At 40.2% G+C, this 25,608-nt stretch overlaps 1 protein-coding gene across 3 annotated transcripts in view; it reads left to right on the forward strand.

Moving 5' to 3' along the window:
* The window catches only part of zgc:152830 (uncharacterized protein LOC767682 homolog), a 37,229-nt gene extending 18,211 nt beyond the window's left edge, over positions 1 to 19,018 (forward strand). For all 3 annotated transcript variants that reach the window (XM_068001121.1, XM_068001123.1, XM_068001122.1), the window contains exons 6-17: positions 37 to 145; positions 706 to 830; positions 1,346 to 1,445; positions 2,242 to 2,317; positions 4,286 to 4,371; positions 5,387 to 5,491; positions 6,355 to 6,430; positions 6,888 to 7,006; positions 8,730 to 8,822; positions 9,719 to 9,776; positions 11,000 to 11,181; positions 11,792 to 19,018. In XM_068001121.1, coding sequence (XP_067857222.1) covers positions 37 to 145; positions 706 to 830; positions 1,346 to 1,445; positions 2,242 to 2,317; positions 4,286 to 4,371; positions 5,387 to 5,491; positions 6,355 to 6,430; positions 6,888 to 7,006; positions 8,730 to 8,822; positions 9,719 to 9,776; positions 11,000 to 11,181; positions 11,792 to 11,926 — 1,264 coding nt within the window. In that variant the 3' untranslated portion in view covers positions 11,927 to 19,018. The remainder of the gene's footprint in view (positions 1 to 36; positions 146 to 705; positions 831 to 1,345; positions 1,446 to 2,241; positions 2,318 to 4,285; positions 4,372 to 5,386; positions 5,492 to 6,354; positions 6,431 to 6,887; positions 7,007 to 8,729; positions 8,823 to 9,718; positions 9,777 to 10,999; positions 11,182 to 11,791) is intronic.
* The last annotated feature ends 6,590 nt before the right edge of the window (positions 19,019 to 25,608 follow it).

Raw genomic sequence — 25,608 nt, forward strand, 5'->3', positions numbered from 1 at the left:
GTTGCAGTAAAGCTGATGCACCTTTCTGTTACCCAGTGCTCTGAAGGCTGGCATGGTGAAGCCCATCTTGATTTGTCCTCCTGAAGAGTTGTTCAAAGAAGCTTCCTTGGTGACTGTGCTCGGAGCTCTGCATGCTTTGTATGTGGTGAGTAGGATGTTGCATTAAATGATCTAAGCCATTTACAGTTAAATTGGAAATGGGCAGCTTCAGTTTGAGGTTCTTCTGGCAGCAAGAGATTACCCCTTGCTAACTGCTTACCATAAAACAACTTGCAGCAGCATGGGGAAGGCATTGAGCCCAAATTGTTGAATAGACCATTCAGTTATGTGACTTCTGCGTAAGGAGAAAGCATTAGCTTCATCCACCATCTGGTCTGCTTTGTGTGGTATTTGCTGAGGCGTGAGTAGTTAGACCACAGTTGATATGTCGATGAAAAATTATGGGGGGGGGGGGGGGGGGGGGGGGGGAGGGAGAGGGGAGGGGAGAGAGGGGAGGGGAGGGGGGAAGGAGGAAGGAGGAGTAGTTTGATAATTCTGCAGAACACCCCTCCCTGGTGCTAATTTAATGCATTTTTAAATCTTTATGTAGTGCACTGACTGCACTGATGAAATGCTGTCTTTTCAGTGATAACCCTAATTCAAATTACTTGGAGAAAGTCTTGCTGACATATTAAGTAAACCTAATCCAATGTTAATATTTTGCAGCCATTGGAGATTCGTGAGGCATACCCAGAAAAGGCCACTAAAGTAGATTATCTGGGTGTATGGGCATCGAGTGAGGAGGAAGGGAAGAAACTGGTGCTGCTGTCATTGGCACTGGAGAGAGGCAGGTAAGGACCAGTGAAGGGTCATAGAGGTTTAAGAAGTCAAGTAAAATTACACAACAGTCAGACAGCAATCATGAATTATGCTTATATTGGATAACTGAGTTGTTATATACCCAAATAGGGTGACGCCATGCATGCTTCCTTAATTTGAACAGTGCCCTGACAGGTACCCGTTAATAGAATTTAGAAGCCACAAGCTTTATTTTCTGTCTTCCCTCTGTAACATTACTTGTCCTCATCTGTCCTGGGCTGTGAACCTCTCAGTCATGCACTCTGTAATTCAAGTAAGTGGAATTGATCCTCAATAGTTTTATTTCTGCTGTCCAAAGTGAAATCCCTTGCATTTTTCACGCTACTGGAAGCAGTGTTGCAAGAACACAGTAAAATTGGAAGCAGTGAGGTTATACAACTGGCAGTGCAGAGATTCACTTAACTCTTACTGTGTTTATTTAATCACTTGACTGCACTACTTAATTTAAGTTTACTTCGGCTAAGAGCATCCCCTTTTTTCTTCCCAGAACTGTGTGCAGAGATATTGGTGGATCTGACCCAGAGCGAATGGCTGCCCCAAATGTGGCTGACTATGTTCAGAGTATTTTTAGTAATTCTGTTGTTGCTGTAAGTACAAGTGTTCATGGAAGTAGAGTATATCTTTGTTCTGTGGAACTGTTCAAAACACCACCCTTTTTCTTCCATGTAATGTGCACACATCTTGAAATTTTGAATTGGCATGAAATGCATTGTGATAGTTTAAGGGATGGGATTTGGGGGTTTTGATATTTCCAATTTTTGTTTTAACAGAAATGGGTAAACTTGCTTTCTTTGACTAATGTTAAGTAGCTTATGATGCATCCTGGCTCTGATGTTGCAGGCTTAATATAAACAACTGTTGCATTTGCCGCACATATTGTTTTGTTGTGCTCATATTGACAGCCTTAAATACATAGCACTAGCTGAACATATAAAACTGGGGGGGAAAAAAAACCTGCTCTGGTGTGCTGTGTAATTCTATCTTCTGGCACAATGGAATCCAATTATCACTTTTTTGTGCTTGTATGAGATTCATATGTCATTTTTAATATTGTAAATTGAATGAATTCACCTGGTGGAATTCCCAATAGATAATAGGACTATAGCAGCTTGTGCAACACACTTATTGAGCTGCTTTTATATTGCTCTGAATTCTGATTTTGGTAGCTGACTCCTGTCACTTGGGCAGTTAAATGAAATCCAGGTAAAATAGGGTTAATTAATTTTAATAGCATAAATGCTGGGAGCCAGTTTATAGAAGGCAAAAAGACTAATATACAAGGCCTTTTTAAATTTTACAAAGGTGCATGTGTTAATATTTGGACACTTTTTAATCCATTATTGCCAAAAGCCAGTTCAAATTGTTGGTCTTTTCTGTTGCCAGGTTTCAGTGACCAGTGATTTAGCAACTCTGGAGGAGAAGTACCCTTGCTTGGCAGCAGTCAATCGCTGTGCCAAAGGTAAGTTGGTGCATACACTCGCAACGAAGTATTTAACTTTGTGAATAAAAATGAGCTATGTTGCTATTCACTTGTTCCATACACTAGAATCCACTTTAAAGAAGTGCATTCTTTAATGAGTTCCATCTAGGAAATGTTCATCCAGTTTCTCTGGCTTACAGAATATTGAACTCACTACAACCCCACAAAATTCAAAGTTTTTTCCCCTAAAAATTCCCAATCAAATTGCCATTTAAAAAAAATCTTGACATCGAATTTACAGTGCCCAACCAGTCCATGCCAGTGTTTATGCTCCACACGACCTCCTCCCACTATTTAATTGATCTCATCCTATCAACATATCTTTCTATTTCTTTCTCCCTCATGTAGCTTTCTAGTTTCCCCTTAAATGCATCTGCTACTTGCCTCAACCATTCCATGTGGTAGCAAGTTCCACATTCTAACCAATTTTGAGTAAAGAAGTTTCTCCTGAGTTCCTTATTGGATTTATTTGTGACTCTTGTGTTTATGGCCCCTAGTATTGAAAATTCCCACATCTGTTACAGGTATGTAACATAAAGCTAGAGCTGTGAGTGACTGTTTAAAATAAGCTCTATGCAGTCCCATTGCTGACTGTCGTGTTGCAATAAGTGGGTAATTACTGACAATTTTTGCTTGATCCCAATCTCTAATCTAGTTCTCTATATTATGCTTGTGAAAACAGCAGTTACCTCTGCCATTATTTCCAGTTTGAAGTGGACTTGGTGTATGACTCATCTGAATGGATCTGATTCATCAGCAGATAACCACATTAAGCAAACATTGTTGACCCTTGTTTTTGATCAATTGCAGTCCCATATATTTAAAAAAGCTCATTAATTACTTTCAAGTGGTTGCAAGTACACAAATGTATATGCCAGACTGAATTTGGTTAGGAGCTTTCGTTATAATTATCCTTTCAGGGTGTCTCATTGTAATTATCCTTCCAAAGTTATTTTTTTCGATGCAGTAACATTATTTAACCTGACATATACTGTATGACATTTAAGACTGTTCTAACCTTGGAATGGGAGGTGATGCTATTTTACATGTATCATTCCACAAAGAATGGGGTCCCATCCAAATGGGAAAATAACTTTATCTATGTGACTCATGGTTGTGAGCTATGGCTTACTTGCATCAATAGCTTTGACCGATACATGCAAAACTCTTCCTGTAATTATACTGCTGTCTTTCACTTTACCCAGAAAATCTAGGTTTTGGTAGAGCTGTATAGTGCTTCACTCCCAGGGTATTATAGTGGTAGCAATACTGAAGTGAATGATGAATAAAGAAAAGTGCTATATTTATACCCTCCTTTGTCTGAACTAAAGCATTTGTACAATCCAAAATGATCTACAGCCATGGATTACAAAAACAGAGGAAACTGGTGATACTCAGCAGGTCAGGCAGTATGTGGAGAAACTGAAGTCAGGTCAGTGTTTTGGTTGAAGGACTGCTCTGATGTGAGGAAGGATCTTTAGACCCGTGATGTTTGCTTCTGTTTCTCCAGAGATTCCCTGACCTGTGTATTTCCAGTCTTCTCCGTTTTTGTTTTCAGATTTCTAGCATCAGTATTTTTTTCCTTTCGGTTTATCCCTGGATTCTTTGTTAATTTGTTGGAATAACTGCCATGGGGTTATCTGCACTGTTTTGAGAGGTTTGAGTAATGAGGAAAAAGCAGCTGCAAACCCACATGTGTAGAGCATATATTCACTGTCTTTCTGCAATATTTTTTATTAAGTACTTGACTATTGGTGCAAGTTCGAGAGCAATATAAATGTAATTCAAATACTATAGTCACATAATTTAGATAAGCAGTCTGTCCAAAACTGCTTCCCAATTCTGCAACCCCACCCTGCATTAGATGGTGAAATGTAGACTATACAATAGACTAAATGCTGATTTATTTTTTTAAAATTATATTTTTCCCCCTCTTAATCCCTACAGATGTAGAGCGTCATCAGGCACGGGTAATTGAACTGCAATATACAGGAGAGGGTACCAATGACAAAACACTTCTGCTTGTTGGCAAGGTAAGAGTATAAGGGTATAAAAGCTTGAGCTGTTGAATGGCTTGTGCTTAATGTGTTGCTGTTTTTAAATTACATTTGCCATGTTCCAGATACCATGTTTTTGATAATTGTCACTGATCTTTAAGTACTTGCTCTCTGCATTTTGCAGAGGTTACATGCAAATAAAGATCTTTTATTAACCTAGAATGAGATTAAGAAGCTTTTGAGTCTTGGACCAACATTTCATTGTCGTGCAGCTATCAACAAAACCAATGGAATGTACACCTACATTAACATTACAGTAGAAGTCACAATCAAATCATGATGTGGAGATGCCGGTGATGGACTGGGGTTGACAATTGTAAACAATTTTACAACACCAAGTTATAGTCCCAACAATGTTTTTTCCACAACATTCACCTGAGGAAGGAGGAAGCCTCCGAAAGCTTGTGAATTTCAAATAAAATTGTTGGACGATAACTTGGTGTTGTAAAATTGTTTACAACAATCAAATCAGTGCTTTGGTCAGACCACACCTTGAGGCAATGCAGAGTAACCTGATCCCTCGTGCCAGGTCAGAGTTATGAGGGACTTGTGCTTGTCGGCCTTGAAAGGAGATTTCTAAGAGGTGATTGTATAGAGGTATACTAGATAGGTAATGGCATGGGAAACATGTTAAAAGTTACAGATGAACAAAATCTGAAAAATTTACTTTCCAAGTAGGGCGAGGACACTGGCTCAAACTGGTGAAAAGCACATTTAGGACTATTGGGTTTCTTCTTTTGCGATTAATATCTAGAATGGGCTTTCAGATTGTTGTCACCTGCACTACACAATCATTTTATGAACTACTGGGATGTTTGAGTGTTTCTGGATGGATGATGTAAGATGGGATGATGTGATACAATGATATGATCAGGCAAGTTTTATTAAATCATAATTTTTCTTGCAGAATAGTTCAAGTGACTTGTAGCATTTGTTTTGGCCAGTGTCGATAGCAGTCAGATCGTTGTAACTAACTTTTTTTTGTCTTCAGGGGATAACTTATGATACTGGTGGTGCAGACATAAAAGCTGGTGGTATAATGGCAGGAATGCACAGAGACAAATGTGGAGCTGCTGCTGTTGCAGGGTTCTTCCAGGTATGATGCATCGTCTCCATTGACTTTTTTTTCCCCTATTCAGTGCAGGTCTGCTTATTTGTATTTGAGCTGAACGATGTAACTTGACTAAATCTTGCTGATGTCCCCAGCTGATGAGTGTGCAGCAGCAGGGTGCTTACTGTATCTCCCTTCCAGAGAAACTAACCAGTTCGGTTCCTGCACAAAGGGCATTGTCGGCCATTCACAAATAGCACTGACTGCCATTGTAAAGTCTACTGCCCAGATAAGCCCACCTTTGGTGAGGGAGGAAATGTTGAAGTGCTGAAGTCAGAACTTGAAGGTATTCATCCCTGAAAAGTACCCTTTTAGTTTTGGCTGTGCTATTGTGTTCAACTACATCTGACAGCATCTGAATCTAATGAATGATTCAGTTGTTAAAAACATGCTAATATGATTAGCTGCGGGTCCTCATGTCGTCTTTTTGTTTTTTAATCTTGGCTTTTTATATCTAATATTTCCCACCTCAAGCTGTGTTGTCTGTTTGAATTCAGTTGACAATCGTAACTAATCTTGTTTGAAATTTTGACTTTTTAAAAAACTTGGTGTTGGTTAATGTGCAGCATTACAATTGCAGGGAAGATGTAACTTTTGTTACTGCACATGCATGCTGTGACAGCCATTCATGTTGTAAGGTGTTGATCAGCTGTGTTTCTGGGATTTTCCCTCTGGTTTGTTTAGTTGAACAAACCCTCTTTGACCATGCTTTAGGTCATCTTTTAATTTTATTGCTGAGTGTCAATTCTTCCTGGAGCAACTTGGGATGTTTTATACTAAGGGTGTTGTATAAATGCATGTTGAGTTCAAATATGCAGTTTTGCTGATTGAATTGTCTTCTGATGCAGGTGCTCTCCATCTTGAAACCCAAAGGAATCAAAGTAATTGGTGCAATGGCAATGGTCAGGAACAGTGTTGGTTCAGGTAATGTGAATCTGAAAAGCATGGTGTGCACAAGCATGCCAACAATTGTGCCATCCTTGCAATCCTGTTAAATAAAGCAGCAAGACATGTTGGGTTCAAGGGTGGGAGTGTTAATTCCTTGCCACCCTAATTAGCTGTTGTGCTGTTTATATTGAGTTGTCATTGAAGTACAAATAGCAGTTATTATTGTGGAAGCAGTTCTGCAACTGCTAAGATGGTACTCTGATTGCCCTGTATAAATCGGGTGAAATTCAGATCGAGTAGCAGCTGAACCACAGCCGGAACAAAATGGTAGCTGACAATGGTAGTGATTTTCTATTTGGCATCTGCCTCAAGAACCCACTGAACCTTTTTAAGTCTGGTTTCAGTGCTGTCGGAGGTAACTGTCACTGTTAAATCTCTTGTGAACAGGATGTTGTATTTTGCTGTCTGATCCTTGTGGGGGTTTTTTGTCTAGATTGCTACGTGGCCGATGAACTTATCACCTCTCGTGCTAAGAGAAGAATTCGGGTTGGAAATACAGATGCAGAGGGGCGGATGGCAATGGTGGACTTGCTGTGTTACATGAAGGAAAAGGTGTGTATTGTCCAATGTGGATAGTTGTTAAGAGAATCATGGTTTGTTCCTCTAAGTTCCAGAGCAGGTGAGGAGAACTTTCCACATGGTTCTTCCTAGGTCTTGGTTTTCTGGAAGAATGTACTCCAGTTATAACCATATACTGAAAGGTGGGGTGGGGGGCGGTGAAAAGAGGAGAGAAGAAATATACTGAGCTCGTTTTATTATGATGGAAGTATCGTCTGTTGCAGCTTGGGCTTTCTCAACATTTTTACTTGTGTAAATGTTTTCTACAAGCTGGCTACCTTTTGGGGTGGTTAGAGCTCAGTTTGACAACAAATGCTGATTCACAACCTGTTCACCTGAAGAATATATGTAGCATACCCGCAACATTCTGTCACTTCATGACCAAAAAATGCCAGGCCACTAGATCATTGTATACATGTTAAAATTGATATTTTATCTATATAAGCAGTTACACCTGTAAAATGTACACAAAATGTATGCTTAATTACGTGCAAACTTAGTTGACTTAAACAACTCCCTGGTTCTTGCAACATCTCAGCAAGCTGAGTGTTTGGTTTCTTAGCTACGGGGCTCCATCTATCATGGTTCCTGTTCTAAACATGAAGAATAGAAAGCTGGAGGTTGGCAAGGAGGCTCATAATTATACACTACATCCCTTTAATGTAGAAATAGTCTCTTTGCAGATTGTTCAAACATGCTCCAAGCACACTAACCCAGTATAATCACCCAGGAATTATGTCACTACCTGGTTTTAATACCTAACAAATGTTGGAAATTACTGATGGGAGCAGGAGTAGACCATTCAGCCCCTTGAATCAGCACCCCAATTCAATTAAATCATGGCTGATCTGTACCTTTGCTCCATATCATTGATACCCTTGCCTAACAAAAATCTATCCATCTTAATCTTGAAAGCTCCAATTGTCCCAGCATTCACAGCCTTTTGGGGGCAAATATTGCAGATTTCTACTACCCTTTGTGAAAATGTGCTTCCTGATTTTCCTCCTAGCTCTAATTTCAAGATTTTATGTCCCCTCATTCTTAAACTATTTCCTCTGGTGGGAGAAAATTATCTACCCTATCGAATCCCTTTAACATTTTAAATGCCTCGATCAGATCACCCCTCAATCTTCCATATTCCAGGGAATAAAAGCCAAGTTTATGCAACCTGTCCTCATAATTTAATCCTGTAAGCCCCAGTATCATTCTGGTTGACATACTCTTTCAAATGGCAATCACCAAAATTACTTTGCATAATAGCTTTGTGGAACATCTGGTGGGGGTGGGGGATGTGGACTTTATTCAGCACTGAGAAATATTCAGCTGCCAAGAATTATGGGTCTTGGGCAGACAGCTGCATGAAGTCTGGGCCTAATTGCATTTCAGACAGCAATGTATATTGGCCTGCCACAGACCAACTCTTGCAATGGCACAAAGGAAACATTTTTACTCATGTCCCAGACTTAGTAGGCTAAAGCTATTTTAATATGGATTTATTCTTAACAAAACAAGGTACTGGTTTTGTCAATTTAAGATAGCATATGTGGATATCTATCCATTTACAGATCCTGATCTGTAAGAGGCTAATGAAGTAGTCTGTATATTTTTATTACTTTGAGCTGTCAGTGAGATGCGGCTAACATTGTACATTACCAGTTTATCGGTTCATGTCTAAGCATTTACATTTCAAATATAATTTATTAATTCTATTCTATAGGCTATTGAACAGTATCATCCTAACCGCTGTGAATTGTTCACTATTGCCACACTGACTGGCCATGCTATTCGAGCTGTCGGTTTCAACTACTCCGTAAGTTCAACCTATTGTATGATGTGCAAGCACCTCGTAAATGGCTTGGTACTGTGACAAATAAGCTCTCCTAGCTCAGTCCTTTTCCTGTTACAGGAGGAGATGCTTCATGCTAGGGTGGTGTCTTAATTAGGTGTACAATGTGGCAATAAGCTGTCTTGCTCTGTAGTTAGCAATTCATTTGAGCTTTTAAACATGTCCAGTCAGAGATATTGCTGCTGTCAACTAATTTGCTTTGGATTGTGTGGAGCTTGAAACAGTATTTGTTTTTTCTTGTTTTTGGTGGGTGCAGAAAAAGGAATACTGACACGTGCCAGTCCTGATTTTTAAATATATAATCGAAGCTGACACTTCAGTACTGAGTGATGCACTCAGATATGCTGTCGTCTTGCCTGGTAAATGTAAAAAGACCCATGGCATTATTCTAAGAGGAGCAAGGGAGCTGTTCAAGTGTCCTGGCCAACATTTATTCCTTAGCAATGCCACAAAAAAAATTATCTGTTCATTAATCATATTTGTGTGTGGGACCTTGCTGTGTACAAATTGGCTGAGATTCCTGACATTCCCTACATTACAACAGTGATTGCACTTTGGGGTGTCATGAAAGGTGCTATATAAATACAAGCTCTTTCCCTCAAACTTTTGTGATTTGCTTCAAAAACTAAACCTGAACATCACTGCAGTTTCTCTCTTTTTCCCTTTGTACCTTAAATTAGCTTCAAATGGACTTGCTCCTAGGTTTGAAAAGGAACAGTCCGCTCCATGCTCTCCAGCTAATCTGAAAGGTTCTATCGTTCAGTTGCTTTAAACACATGGACCACATCGTGGTCATGAGCTGTAATCTTAAATTACTTCTTCTCTTTCATATATTCAACTTTTTTCCTTTTCTGGTACAGATCATTATGAATAATGGTCCTGCCCACTGGGCCAAGACTGCTCAAGAACTTCAAGCAGGTAAGAGCAATTTGTCCCATACCTCCTAAGTGTTGGTACTTGGGGTGATCTGAATTTGATTTTCAGCAAGTTAGGCCATGGATGTCTGAAATATTTCAAAATCTATTCTTTGGGTAAGACTTGGCTGCTATGTAATTCCTGGTTGGGATGGTTTGAAGCAGTTTTGTGTGCTCTGGTTGTGGGCTGGCTTTGTACATAAATGCTGTACTTGTCTATAGGTAATCTGATGAATGTATAAAAGGCATCAGTTCATGTGACACACTTGCTTCAGATTTTTGAGATTTTATCCAAGTCTTTGGTACATTATAGGTTTGTCCAGTGAGGAGCTTCTCTTCACCACATTTTGTAGCATTAGTAAATGACTGAATTGCATTTACATTCCTCCTTCAGTATAATCCCAAAGTCCATGAAGGGAGATGGGTGGGGGGATGTGACTGAAGGAATGATTAAAGTTAGATTTTTGAAGAAGGGGCAGTGGTACCAAAGGCAGAATGTGGGTCAAGATGCCCAAAAGTCGGAGGGGTGGTGGGATGATAGAGGGAGGGAGGGTGGTTGTAGTAGAGCTCATTCAAAGCACAAGGTGAATGAAGGCATGTAGGACTGGAAAAGTTGAGATGTTGGGAAGGGTGAGGCTAGAATGGGACTAGAAAGTCTGAACCAGGATGTTTGGTTCAGTGCAATGGGCCTGAGGTCATGGTGATGGGGGAATGGGACTTGGTATAGAATAATGTTTGATGCAAGGTGGGATTCTGGAGCCTAGCAAGGAGAGCATTGAGTGCCTGGAGTTTCCTGGTGTGAATGGCGGTGAAGTTGGGCAGAGGTCTGCAACTTAGCAGAACTGTTTTGTGGATGGCTTTGTATATCACTGATCCCATTCAGGAAAAGGTTGCTCAAAATCTAGGTCTTGTCTTCAACATTATATGTATATTGCAGTTCAGGATCTGCTAGGAATGAAGAGATGCCACTAATTTAAAAAGAATGATGCCACAACTTTGTGGATGTTCCCTCTTCCTCTACTTCTTTCCTTCCCTCCCTCCCTGGGTTAAGCTTGGTTTACATCTGTATTTAGGTCATGAAGGGTTACCAAGGCAGTTTTTTCCCAGGAAGGTTTACTAATTGATAATGAATCAACATGTTTGTCACAATACAGTATTGTTTTAATTCAAATATCATTGAACAAATTATAAACTCCTGTGCATTTAATGCTGTGTTTTTCTTGATAGCTGGTGATGAAGTGGGTGATCCTTTTGAAATCTCCACCATTCGGCGTGATGATTATGATTTTCACAAAGGGAAATCAGAGTATGAGGAAATTCTACAGTGTAACAACCAGCCATCCAGTGCAACACCCCGTGGACATCAGTCACCTGCAGCTTTCCTCATCATGGGTTCCGGCCTAGATAAGGTAGCATTCCTTGCTACGTAACTGCTATAATTGTGTTGGATAGCTTTCAAAATGCATGTTGTACAAAAGTGACAAATTAAATTCCATTTTATTTATTTAAATTGAATTTATATTTTCTCCTCCTTTCTCCCCCCCCCCCCCCCCCGACTCCTGACTTCTACTATAAATTTAAGAGTCAGCCATTGGGAGTAGGCTTTATTAAGTTAGTCACGTGTTACTTTACGTTTGTGCAGTTTAATCAGCAATAACACCCAGCCAAAACTGCCTATCCTCAATCCAACACTCTACTACTACCTGACTGTAACGAAAATTTGTAAAGCATGCAGAATTGCTGTGATAAAATCATATTAGATGAAGCCTGCAGCAGCATCAATTTTAGCCACTGAATTCTGAAGCCTTGATGGTCCTGGTTCTGTAGGAGGCTGTGTCAGTGTTATGTTGTGCTCCGTTCCAATGCTCCCCCTACTCCTACACAGTTAAATTGCAGAGCAGACTTGGCAAAATTAGTTGATACAATGGCTCCTTTCTTAAGTATGATATAGTTTTGTGGTGTGGCGTTCCCTTCTTATCATACCTACTCTGTACTAAATCAATTCTTTTTTTTTTCCAGCACGGAATAGATTCTGAGAAACCTCTTCGCTACTCTCACATTGACATAGCCGGATCCTCTGGCCCATTTCCTGGGATACCGACTGGAGCACCAGTGGTTGCCCTGGCAGCAAAATATGTCTTAAATCGAATTTGAGCAGCTGATTTTTAAGTGGCCTTTTTAAAGAATATAGTCCGATCCAGCACTTTTGAAAAGGTTTCTGTAATCAACACTCTTAAACCATATACACAAAGCAACATCACAGGATGTCTAATGCAGTGGGCTATCTGTCTTCACCTTGATTCCGAAGGAAACGTGAAGTTAATTAGATATGGTGTAGGTCAGTCAGTGCAGCCTTCCTAGAACTGGCTACAGGCGGGTTAATCAGTACTTCAAACTTTCTCAGGTAGGCTAATGAATGGGTTATTGTCTTTCAATACAAGATTCTTGCAGTGTTTAATTTGTTTTGCTTGTGCAAGTGAAATTTGTACACTAACATCTGGCAAAATCTCAAGTCCAACTTAGCTGGAAACATAATGTTAAGGGGGTCAAGCCATCAGGTGCAGGGCATGGGAGAGAATACATTTTCAATAGACTGGAGTTGTAACTATATTTCAAAAGTAAATAAATGAGAGGTGCTTGTGTGTTTGGGAGGATCTTGTTTCAAAGGCTGTTGCAATAAGTATACATTAAACCATGGTTCACTTGTCATCTAAGGTTGACCTTTGATTGCAAAAGGTGGTTCCAATTGCATTCATTTGCCGTCCAGTTATCATTTTAATGCATGTTTGAGGCAAACATAAATGCCAGCAAGTGATATTTTCCACAATGCTCTTTGGGTGCTAATGGATTGGTCGTCACTGCACTGTCATGGGACTGAAAGATTAGCTTTAAGGGCTAAGTGCAGTGATGTTCTACCATTCACATGAAATCCTATAATTCTGTATAATTATTTTCTACAGTGTAGCACTTGTTATAGAAGTATCACTTTTGTTTGGTCCATTTAATTTGAGAGCAACGATTGAATGGTGTAAGTGCAACAGCACCTGCAAAATGTGATCTTTCTGGGCGATGGTAACGTTTTAGATTTTCATTGTAGTGTAATTAAATGCTGCTCTTTCAGTAAATTCTGCTAACAAAATCCTTCATGAAAAAATAAACCAGAAGAGCTTGGTGCACCTTTTTTGAGCTGATTTGGCATGGTTTCAGAGTGCACACTGCTTTCAATGTCCACAGCAGTAATGATTCCTATCACTTGGGTGAGAAATGAATCTGAATCGTCCCTTAGAAGTTGACAACTATGTTCCGCATTATAAACAGAACCACTGCTGCTACCTGCACACTAAGAACATTCTAATCTAAAGTTTTCCTTGTCACTCAATGTTGGCAAGCTGCTGGGGCTCCATGCAGACTGTACTCTAATGCTAGAAACTCTAACTTGTAAATGTTTCATGCTGCTGTATGTACAATATGATGGCTAATTTTGCTTCTGAAGTAGTCCTATGTAAATCAACTCCATTAAAAGGATCAAAGCACAGCTTGGCCACCACAATAACCAAGGACAGCCCTGAAAGAAAAATTGCAATTAGGTGGTGTCATTCACTCCCTTGGGATATCCTAAGTGCTTTACAGCCAGTGAATTGCTTTGCAAGTGATGCTATTATGTGGGCAATTGTGGTGGCCATTCTGCTCACTAAGGAGCAACCTGGCAATTGACTAGTTAATCTGCTTGGTGTTGGTTGAAAGGAATGTTAGCCAGTACATTAGGAGAATTGCATGTGCTTGTCTTGAATAGTGCCACAGGTTTTTTTTCTGTCTACTTCAAATGGCAGATGGTCCCTTTTTAATGGCTCAGCCAGGATGCAGCACATCTTAGTTTGAGACAACTGTCAGCTGATACTGTACTGAAACTAGAGCCTGCTGACTGAGTCTAGAGTGCTATCAACTGAGTCAAACTGACAGTTTAATTAGGATCGAACAGGTCATTATTCTCTATGATTTAGGTGGATAACACCCAGCTATAGTTTAATGTGGTATCAGAATTGCAGTAACTTCAACATTGCAAAACTACCCACAACGACAGGCTTATCTGAATTCATCATCAGTTTTGAGGATTTCTGTGCTTTGACAAATGACCTGTTTTGGGTGTAAGCACCTTTTTGTATGTTCTGTATTAACACTATATAATTGTATGTATTTCTTTTTTAAATCTACAAACCAAAGAAATTAGACAAGCCCAATTGCTATCTGTTGCATATGGCCAGGTTACCCTACAGAAAGTTTTAAAAAGTTGTTGGCACCCTTTTCACTGTACTTGACCTGGGCTTATCTTCAAATTATCTAGTTCTCATTTCTGGGCCAGTAGCTGCTTTCTGCTGCTTGCAGGTGTTCACTTTTGCACTAAATTGAAAATGTGTACTTTACTAATTGTGTTAATGACTGATCATTAAAATCCCCTATAAAAGTAACAACAATCAGGCTACCAATTTCCTCCCCTAAAATAATTGAGGTCATGGACATCATAAGTGAGGAGTTCTGCATGACAAGAGTATGCTTCACCGATCAGGGGCGTTGTGCTGTGTATTACAACGAGAGTCATTAACAGTGATAGTTTAGACTCTGTCCATTAAAACTGCCACTTGCTCCAGTTAAGGAGCCATGGGTGATCTGTGTATCAGCATGGGTGGTATCAAGGCATACGTTCAGCAGGTTACAGATTTTTAGGAGCGCTTGCTCGATTCTCCAGTCTGAAAGTATAACAGGTAGAATGCATTATTACAAGCTCCTATAATAAACCCTCAATTTCTGACTAGGGAGTTGTGTGTGACCAGCTGCAAAGAATTCAGTCAATGCCACATCGGCTGGCAGTTGTCATGATCGTTTTGTCTTCCCAAGCTCTTCAAAGAAAGATGGTGGATAACAGTAATCCATCCTACTGTAGATAACCCTGAGAATTTCAATAACAGCAGAGGTGCACCACATCGAATCAGGGGTCTAAAATGGGTCCTTTCACTGCTTTGATAGATCTGAAGGGCTCTGCATGTATCCTGAATAGGTATAGCTTGCGATGTGCTGTGTAACTTTGCTATCTGAAAAGGATTGGCCATGGTGATTAATAAGGTGGCCCTACATTAGCCAGGAGCGCATTAAATGAAGTAGCAGGAACCATGCTGCTCGGAGGACTCCAGTCCCCTCCTGCAAGGCCAGCTATGACTGATATGCTGTATAGAGCTCGCATACGTGCAGAGTCAGTAACATTTTTACTCAACTTGTCGGTGAAGTGTTCTCATCCGTTTCATAAGAACATAAGAAATAGGAGCAGCAGCAGGCCATATGGCCCCTCGCACCTGCTCCAGCATTCAATAAGATCATGGTTGACCTTTGTCATTCTACTTTCCAGTGTCAGTATCCTTTTGTAACTTCTCCCTTTACTCTATGTCCCCTGCCTTAAAATAATATCCATGCTAGAACCTCACAGCACAACAAACCTTTTTGGCCCTACTTGAATAATAGAGCACAAATTATGAGCATCTTCATTAAAAGTACTTCAGATAAGCCATGCATACCAATTCATAAGTTTCTCCTAGGTGGAAACTGAGGCTACATTTGTGAGAGGTGGTTAGCTGCTCTTATGGTACAAAAGATTCTGGGGGTGTGGTTCCCTCCCCACTGGTAGCACGCAATGTCCGAACACCCTGCCACACTTACCTGGGATGCCCGGGGCCAGACACTGCAATTGCATCTTTGCAGACTCGGGCCAACACCAAAGGTTCGCGGTCTCTTCATCTCGGCGTGCCCCTGCAATGTTGGCACAGGCTGACCCTCCACAGATGGAGGCTTGTGTTTTGGAAACCAGATAATCAAGCTTACAACAATTTAGTTTAATAATTTTATTGAACTGCAATGAAGTGTTGTCACTGTTGTAATGTAGGAAATGGTTTTAATTTAGTTTACAATCAAAACCTATTTCTATTTGCATATGAAAAATGCAGCATCTGTGAACAGTTTCCTTACAAAAGGGCACAGTAACCAGTGATTTGGGTACTGAACGAGCAACTTCAAATCCCACCATAGCAAATTGTGAAATTGAATTTAATAGATTTAGTAATTTGTCAGTGAACCAGAAAAATGACCATGAAAGCGCCCCTGTTTTTGTGAAATGCTAACTGGTTCTCTGCTGACCTTCTGGGAAGGAAACATGCCACTCCTACCCAATCTGGCTTAAATATGATTCCAGTCCCACACTGTGGTTGACTCTTAATGCCCTGAGAGCAACGAGGGATGGGCTGCCATACCAGGGTCACCCACACCCCAAGAACAAATACAATGAATGATGGCAATTTACTATAGAACCAAGATAGAGGCCCATCTTTTCAGCTGACTCTGCTGGTTCCCCATGCCGATCAAATGAAACCTCTGCTTAGTACGCCTCTTCCACCCTTGCCCTGATTCCCCATTTTGCTCCCATCTCCCTCCATCTATTTCCAACTTCATCTTGTCCATGACAGTTACATTCATTAACCCCATTCCCACTAAGTTGCTCACCACTTAATTTCTTCTCCTACTCCCATGCGAAATCGTTCCCTCTTGTCCCCATACCTTTTAAAACTGCTGTTGTCAACTCCCCCCTCAAATAAAAAATCCTTGTCATCCTTGTCCTTGCAAACTTTTGCCTTTTCTCGAACCTCCCAAAGTTCTGAACCCTGTTGTCACCTCCCAGATCTATGCCCACCTCTCCTATGGCTGTCAATTTGACTCCAGTCAGGTTTCTGCCCCTCCTCCAGCACTAAAACAGCTCTAACCAAAGTCATGAACGACATGACATTGATGCATTAGCCCGTTTCATCTTCCTCCTTCACTTCTCCAGCCTTTGGCACAGTTGATCACACCGTCCTTCACCATCTTTATTGTCCAGGATGGTTGGATTGCCCTGATTTGGATCCCCTCTTACTTATCCAATGGTAGCCAGAGTATGTTGAGAAATGGCTTCTCTTCCCACTTCCACACTGCCATCTTGTGATTTGCCTGAGGATCTATCGTTGTCGTCCCCCCCCCCCTCCTTTCTCATGTACATGCTGCTCCTTGGTAACAACATCCATACACATGGGGTCAGCTTTCAATTTATATTGACAACACCCAGGTCTAACTCTACCACCACTTTTGACCCCTTCCCTACCTCTATGCTGTTAGACTGCTGGTCTAATATCCAGTATTGGATGAGCTGTAATTTCTTCCACCTAAACTTTGGGAAGACCAAAGCCACCATCTCTGGGCCGAGCAACAACTCTGTACTGTTGCCACTATCTTTGTCCCTCTCCGTGACACTATCTCGAGCTGGACCAGACTGTAACCTCTCCATCACAAAGACCGCCTACTTCCACCATTGCAAATTCACCCACATCTGCTTCGACCTCAGACCACCTTCAGCTGTAAATCTTATCCAGGCCTTTGTCATCTTCAGGTTCAGCTATTCCATGACCGTTACATTCATTGTCCTAGCCAGCCTCCCATCCTCCACTCTCTTAAAAACTATAAATTGATCCAAAGATCTGTCTGCATCCTATCCCACACCATATCCTGTTCACCCATCACCGCTGTCATTGCTGACTTTCGTTAGTTCCTGATTTCCCAATGCAACAGATTTAAAATTCTCATCCATTTCTTTAAATCCTTCATGGTCTTACCGCGACCTATCTCTGTAACCTTCTCAAGCCCTACAACCCCACTCCCGACCTCTCTGTTCCTCTGGCTCTGACCCCTTTTGCATTCCTCCTCGTTTTGCCCCACCATTGGCGGCCATGCCTTCAGCTGCTGAGGCCCCACGTATTGGAATTCTTTCTCTTCACCTCCCCGTTTCCTTCTTCTTTAAGACCTTTCTTAACCCCACCTCATCGACCAAGCTTTAGGTCACCCCATCTAATATCTTCTTTGGCTTGGTATGCATTTTTTCCCCTTATGCTCCTATGAAGCACATTGGGGATGTTCTTCTACATTTAAGGGACTAGGGAAATGCAATTTGTTGTTGGTGACAATTTTGAATTGATGACCTTATCACTGACTCCTGAACAAAGGAAATAGTCTTTCCCTATTCACCCTGTTAAAACCCAACCCACACAATTTTTTAATATCGCTATTAAATCTCATTTTAGCCTCTGCTTTGGTGGAAATGTTCCCAGTATCTCAACTCCTCATAACGATAGCTTCCTATTCCTGACATCATCTTGGAACTATCCATTGAGGACCTTTATCCTAGCACTCACTGCATTACAGTACCTCATTCATTGGGATTTCAGGCAGCTTCATTGCCACTAAATCCTGCTGCAATTTGTGTAAAGATGGTGAATATACTTGATTTGCAGACCTGACTCTGTGGAACTTTAGAGTTTTAATCAAACTCAAAAGCTGAATGAGGGGGTGCAGAAAAAAAATCTTGTGGTTTTGAATGGCGACAGAAAAGGATCGTCAGCACTTTGAATCAAATATATTCTGTGCACCAGAACTTCTTCAATATCACATCCACAGTAAGCCTCTGCTTCTGCAGCTCAAATTTAGATCCCTCCTGTTTGGCACTAATTTGTCACCCTCTGGTGATTGTAAACTGGTTTCGTCATAACACTACGCATGTAAATGTGCAAATCTGAAAAGGTTAAATATTAATTCTCAAAATCCATTGATGTCTGTCTGTCCAGGGTGCAGTGGAGAGCATATGGAGTGCAGCCACTTATTTTTGGAGCGTAAGGTAATGATGTAGATTGACCCATGTGTTGTACTTGGTCCTCACCAACATATCTTACAAATGTTTATTAATTATTCATACTTTCTCCCCATTGTCACTGTACAGTATGTATAATCCACAATCAAACACATTTCTCATTACCATTATGCTTAATCCTCATTCATATATATTCCATATTTTTAAGACTTTTTTTTCTGTTCATGAACTTAAGCATTATTCATGTGGACTAAAAAATTCTCATCCCACTGTTAAATGGATAGTTAAGAATGGATTGTGACCCATAAATTGATTTATGCCCATCTATTGCTGAAACCTAGCATCTGATTAATGGTTTGGGGACATTTATACTTAACCCATATCAGTTCTCCTTGGGAGGGCAAGGCTTTGATTTAAGATTTTGTTTAGATGTAACTATATTGCATTGGTCAGTGAGCCCATTGATCCACTTTTAATTTTGATCAAACCTCTATTTTGGAGATTTATATTTTAATAAAGGCATAGATTATTTCTGATATGACTGGATGTTTTTGTTTTAAGAGAAATGACAAAAGAACAATACTTCTCATCTCAACCATGGCCACCTCTTCCTTTATATGCTCAGATCATGGCTGCAAAATCACAAAATGACATGACACAAGGTCAAGCTGATGAGGGCTCTGGCAATAATGAAGAGTTATTTTGTACAATACTGTTATATCATCAGCGATTCATTTTGAGAAAACAAAGCTTCGACGGTTCGGGATTGGTTTGCTAATACTATTCAGATGATACTCCCTTGCCAACGATTTTATTGGAGATCTTAATCTGTTTGAAGTAAATGGATCAGCTTCTTAGTTAAAATAGAGTATCATTTGAACAAGTTAGGCATTCATCCACTAATATTAACAGCAATATCTGGGCTATAATGTTTACAGTCCATAACAAGAATTGAAAAGAGAGTCAAGAAAATTTATTTTACTAATAACCACAATATACAAGATTTACCGTTATAATTTGCCTTTAGGTTAGTGGATTATACTCTTGTAAATATTTTCTTGATATGTATGCTATTTATATGTTTATTAAAATTCTGCTCCAAAATGGTGGAATATGCAACAAATGAAGTGTGAAAGATCAAACTTTTCTGGGGGAGCATGCTGGCCACCCTCTTCCCAAAAATAAATTCCAACATGGTGTGTTATATACCTCGTTCTAAAATTGCCACTGCCTCCCAATATTAATAAACCTAATAACCTGGTTAACCTTGAGAGCCAATGTCTGAAATACTGAAAACCAGAAACTTGAATGACTATTTCACCCCTCTTGCATCCACTGACACAAACTCCCTATCCTTTTATAAAATCAACAAACTGGGAATATCTTTCTATTCGTGAGTGCCAGGGCACGATACTGGAGAGCATTGTTAAGTTTGTGCAATTACTTTGATGATAATTGTACTGATACTGTGTTGGCTGGAAATGCTGACCATGTGCTTGACGGTGATTAGGTGAAAATTGCTGTTTCACTTCCCGGATACTTCATGCTCTGGTGTCGATAGACTGAAAACTCTGATTCCTTTTATTTAAGGAAATGCTGATTGCTTTTATTGAGTGATTTGTTGAAATGGTTCTTCAGTACTTCCAGAGTTAATGGTTTTCTACAAACTTTAAAGTAAGAATGGCTAGTGGCCTATAAATTGATTTATCCCTATTTATTGCTGAAACCTAGCATCTGATTAATGGTTTGGGGACATTTATACTTAACTATATTATCTCTCCTTGGAAGAGCGAGGCTTTGATTTAAGGTTTTTTCACTTCTCATCACAACCATGGCCACCTCTTCATTGATATGCTCAGATCATGGCTGCAAAATCACAAAATGACAAATGACACAAGGTCAAGCCTTTGTGGCAGTGACTATAATTACGTTATTTTGTACTATACTATTTCATCAGCAATTCATTTTGAGAAAGCAAAGCTTCGACTGTTAGGGATTGGTCTGCTAATATCATTTGTATAATATACTCCCTTGTCCACTATTTTAATGGAGATCTTGTGGTGGAAATGGTTCTTCAGTACTTCCAGAGTTAATGGTTTTATATAAACTTTAAAGTGCTCCCTTTGTTTTCACTCAATCTCTGCAACTGATCTTCAATCCTAAAATACAATCTCTTCTTTAAAAGTGAAAAATGCAAATGTACTTTTGTGAGAAAATTGCCAGAAGGTTAATTGGTTTATGGGCCTTAAAGAGGATTAATATTCTTTTTACATCAGAGGTGAACGGATTTGAAGTCTTGAGGTCTCTAGCTAGCTTTCAGCTAACTGAAAAACATGTTTTTAACCTAAGCCACCTATTATTTCATACTTAGTTTGGTTTGGTCTGTCCTGACCACAGTGTTTTGAAACAAGTGTTTCATTTACATTTCATTTGACCATCTGGAGGTGTGTATCTGACTGGTGTTTCTGTGGCTCACGTAAGGCTGGCCCCACTAACTACGCCATGGGGGTGTTCACTGACAGGACGTCCTGAGGGAGTGTACCTATCCAACCATTCAGAAAGCCTTGATGTTAACTCTCTTCTGAATCTTCCCAGTACTGTCCTTTTTGCTTTCCTTTATTAAGTGGTGGTAATTAAGGCACCACCCCGACTTGGAAATATATCACGGTTCCTTCATCGTCGTTGGATCAAAATCCTGGAACTCCCTACCTACCAGCACTGTGGGAGAACCTTCACCACGCAGACTGCAGTGGTTCAAGAAGGCGGCTCACCACCACCTTCTCAAGGGCAATTGGGGATGGACAATAAATGCTGACCTTGCCAGCGACGCCCACATCCCATGGACGAATAATAAAGAAATAGTTCAAAAGAATTTCTTTTAAGGGTATTTTCTATCAATATTTTTCTCCTTCCTTCGTTCTCCCTGAACCATGCAGCATTTTATGTTATGAGGATGAGTGGGCAACTTGTTTCCAGGTCTCTGTCAATGTTTCTCAGAACTGGCTTCCAGGAGGCAGGTGAGAGCAGTTTGAGGCACTGGCCAGAATGCATACTTCCCTCTCTGTCGAGCAAGCATTACTTTTGATGTTGTAGATCCTTGTTTTTTTAGCCAAGAACCCCAGCTGTTTACTAGTCTAACCTCCTTGGCAAATAAAGCCTTCGGAAAACTATTATTCTGCGATGTACATTAGTCATAGATTTTAATTCTTTGGTGGTTTTCAACTAGCTAGAGAATAATACAAAGTAAAGGCTCATTCTGCATGGGCTATCATCACTTTGTGTGTCAATATGCAAATTGTTTCACTGGATTCTAACTGCAAGGTGGCTATATGGAATAATCTGCATGTATTTACTGTCTTAGTCTGACAGCTCAAGGTGACCACTGATTTATTGCTTCTGTGTTTTGGGCTGGCCTCATTAAGTCAAAGAACTCCCCACCTCTCTCTTTTGTTGTACTTTAGTACAATTCATTTGTATGTGAAGGCTGAGTGAAGGAAGAAGAATATTAATCACCTACCATAGGCATGACTGGACTTATTATTTGCCTCTCTTCCACACACCCCTCTCAATGTGCTCACTGATGCGATTGCTTATGTGTGTGTGTGTGTACATGGACGAGTCTTTGAATTCCATTTACTTGTTGCTGTCTTTCCAAGGGACTGAAGTTGCAACATCAAACGTGTGCTCACGTGGTTGTTGCACAATTGCAAGCTCAAAAATGTGAAGTGTTCAAAGATTTTTTTCCCCTTTGCTGGATGACCATTATTCATTTGTATGTGCAGGTTGAATGAACAAGAAAGAATTCATAGAATGTTACAGCATGGAAACAGGCCATTTGGCCCATCCAGTCTATGCCAGTGTTTTTCCTCACGTGAGCCACCTCATCTAATTCCCCTTCTCTTCAGGGCACTTTTATACCATTGACACATTGTAAAGGAAGCTAGCCTCAAATCAGAGAAAACTTTTGTTACGAGTATACTTAACTAGAGCCTGGTGTGACGGAAGCAGAACTCTGTCTTGCTTTAAACTGTAAAATCTCCATTGTTTCTTGTTCATGTGTAAGGTCAATATATTCTGAATTCATAAAGTCTTCATTTGGTGAATTCTGAAAATTTCTTTGGCTTTGTGAGGAGAAAAACACCTTGCCCGGTGTTGTCCAATAGAAATTGCTAACTAGCCACAGCTGTGGCTTCGGCGACACCATTTTATCCATATGCACTAATTTTAGTTGGAAAGGCCTTGATGCACTCATGCAATACACATAAATGTACATCACGTGCATATTTACTTAACAAACATCTACCACTATTCAGTAACCAAGGAAATAAAGCACTCAAGCGGTTCAAGAAGAAGGCCCATCTCCACCTTCTTAAGGGCAACTAGGGGTGGGCAATAAATGCTGGCCTTGCCAGCAGTGTCCACATCCCGATAGAGAATATTTTAAAAATTGCAATGATCAAAAAAACACTCGCGCACACTCTGCTTTTTGTCTTAACCTTTTTAGGCACTTCTTTGTAAAATGGTAACGTATACATGCATACATTGAGCGCATATGAGTATTGAGATCACATGCCCAAGGACGGTATCTATTACTTATTTTTTATTTACTAATCATAAATGCAATTAGCCAAATTTGGATTCTCAATTAGCCACAGGTGGCATAGCTAATATATTGGACAGCACTTTGCCCCAGCGCAGCTGGATTCCCACAAATATGTAATTTGCCAAAAGCTACTGATCAATTACATCAGAAATTCCCTCGTCTTTGAAATGTTAAATGCATGCAAAATTTGCAAACACCTATCACGCAGTGTCGGGTCGATCTCTGTGCTCGAGCTAATCAAATTATCGATCCTTTGAAAGGCAATGAATGTTTTATTTGTAGATTCCAATCAAATCGAATTAGTTTTGATTGCTAGCAGAAGGCAAATAATATGGGCTTATAGACTGATGCAACATTTCTAATTTGACCCCTCGGGGCAATCTCAGAGGGAAGACAGTTAATGTCTCAAGTCGAACACCTGTCACATGAAAAAGCACCTTTTGCCCAAAGGCATTGAATCTTTAGTTCAGTGTTCAAATTCAGAATCCAGCTTTCACCTCTCTTTCAATTTCTGTAATTAACAGTTCGGCCTGGATTTTCCTTATAAAAATAATACCTGTTTGCTGGCAATAAGTTAAGGAAAATGGGGCAGTAAGGCATTCTGCCATAAAAAAAGGCCACTTTTAAATTTCTCCCGGGTACCTGTCATCAATTCAGCTGCTCTCCCGAAACTCGCCTGCCACATATAAGTGGCAAGGGGGTGGGCATGATCTTTCAGCCTTTTTGCTCTGTTTGCACCTCTACACCTCCCCCAAGAAACAATGGCACTACATAAATGTCATGTGGGTGAACAGAAGTTACACCCAATCATGTTACCGGCAGTTTCAGGGAAATTCAACCCGAGACTCCATAGGATAGGTAAGAGTATCGTCCCACCCATGTAAAATGATCACACCAAGGAATCTATGAAAGATTGTGTTTTCAAAGTCTTGCAGGTTATGACAAAATGTAAGAAATATACTTTGCAAAAAGATACTTAAACTTGGGGATTGATTAAATCTTTGTTTTCTAAGTGTTTGTGCTGCTAGTTTTATTTTGCTGTATTCTTCCACTTTTATGAAAGAACAGTCCTCGTAAATAAATGTAATCATAAGTTTTGGCCTGATTGATACATGATGTGACAGCATGGTGTTTTCCACCTTTCAGAATGGACAGGAGTGCAATCTCCATTGTGAAATATCACAGTAAAAGCGTAATTGTTATTCCTGCGACACACATAAAAGGATACATTTCAGATTAGAAACATGGGTCTGGTCCTGGAATCTGCCTTTACAACAATAACTTGCATTTATATAGCCCCTTTAACGTCGTAAAACGTCCCAAGGTGTTTCACAGGAACGTTATCAGATAAAATTTGACACCAAACCACAAAAGGAAATATTAGGAACAGTTGACCAAAAGCTTGGTCAAAGAGATAGGTTTTAAGGAGATTTGGGGCCTGGACAGCTGAAGGCATGGCTGCCAATGGTGGGACTTGTGAACGCAAATAAATAAATTGGCAGGAAGTCTGAACTGATTCTTTGGGAGTGAAAGGTCATCACTCTAGAGCTTTGTTCTGACGCCCTTGGTCAAGCAGTCCCTCATTGTTTCTCTGTAAGCATGCATCTGAAATATTATTGAATTTGATTTGATTGCGAAATGATACATTTTGGCAGGAAGAATGAGGAGAGGCAATATAAACTAAATGGTACAATTCTAAAGGGGGCGCAAGAACACAGAGACCTGGAAGTATATGTGCACAAATCTTTGAAGGTGGCGGGACAAGTTGAGAAAGCGGTTAAAAAAACATATGGGATCCTGAGCTTTATAAATAGAGGCATAGAGTACAAAAGCAAGGAAGTTCTGTTGACCCTTTATAATACACTAGTTCGGCCACAGCTGGAGTATTGTGTCCAATTCTGGGCACCGCACTTTAGGAAGGATGTGAAGGCCTTAGAGAGGGTGCAGAAAAGATTTACTAGAATGGTTCCAGGGATGAGGGACTTCAGTTACGGGGATAGACTGGAGAAGCTGGAGTTGTTCGCCTTAGAGCAGAGAAGGTTAAGAGAAGATTTGATAGAAGTGTTTAAAATCATGAAGGGTTTAGATAAAGTAAATAAAGAGAAACTGTTCCCATTGGTGGAAGAGTTGAGAACCAGAGGACACAGATTTAAGGTATTGGCAAAAGAACCAAAGGCGACATGAGCAATAGCTTTGTTACGTAGCGAGTAGTTATGATCTAGAATGCGCTTCCTGAAAGGGTGGTGGAAGCAGATTCAATCGTGGCATTCAATAATGAAGTGGGTAAATGCTTGAAGGGAAAAAATTTGCCGGGCTACTGGGAAAGTGTAGGGAAATGGGACTAACTGGATTGCTCTTACAAAGAGCCGGCATGGGCTCAATGGGCCGAATAGCCTCCTTCTGTGCTGTCACCATTCTGTGATTCTATAATGATATGTTATTCAGTACTATTATTGCACAATTTAGATTTGTGCATGGACAAGCAGATTTCTCACTCCTACCTTATTTTTGTTTTTGTTGATT

Source organism: Heptranchias perlo, chromosome 20 (assembly GCF_035084215.1).
Source record: "Heptranchias perlo isolate sHepPer1 chromosome 20, sHepPer1.hap1, whole genome shotgun sequence".
NCBI lineage: Eukaryota > Metazoa > Chordata > Chondrichthyes > Hexanchiformes > Hexanchidae > Heptranchias > Heptranchias perlo.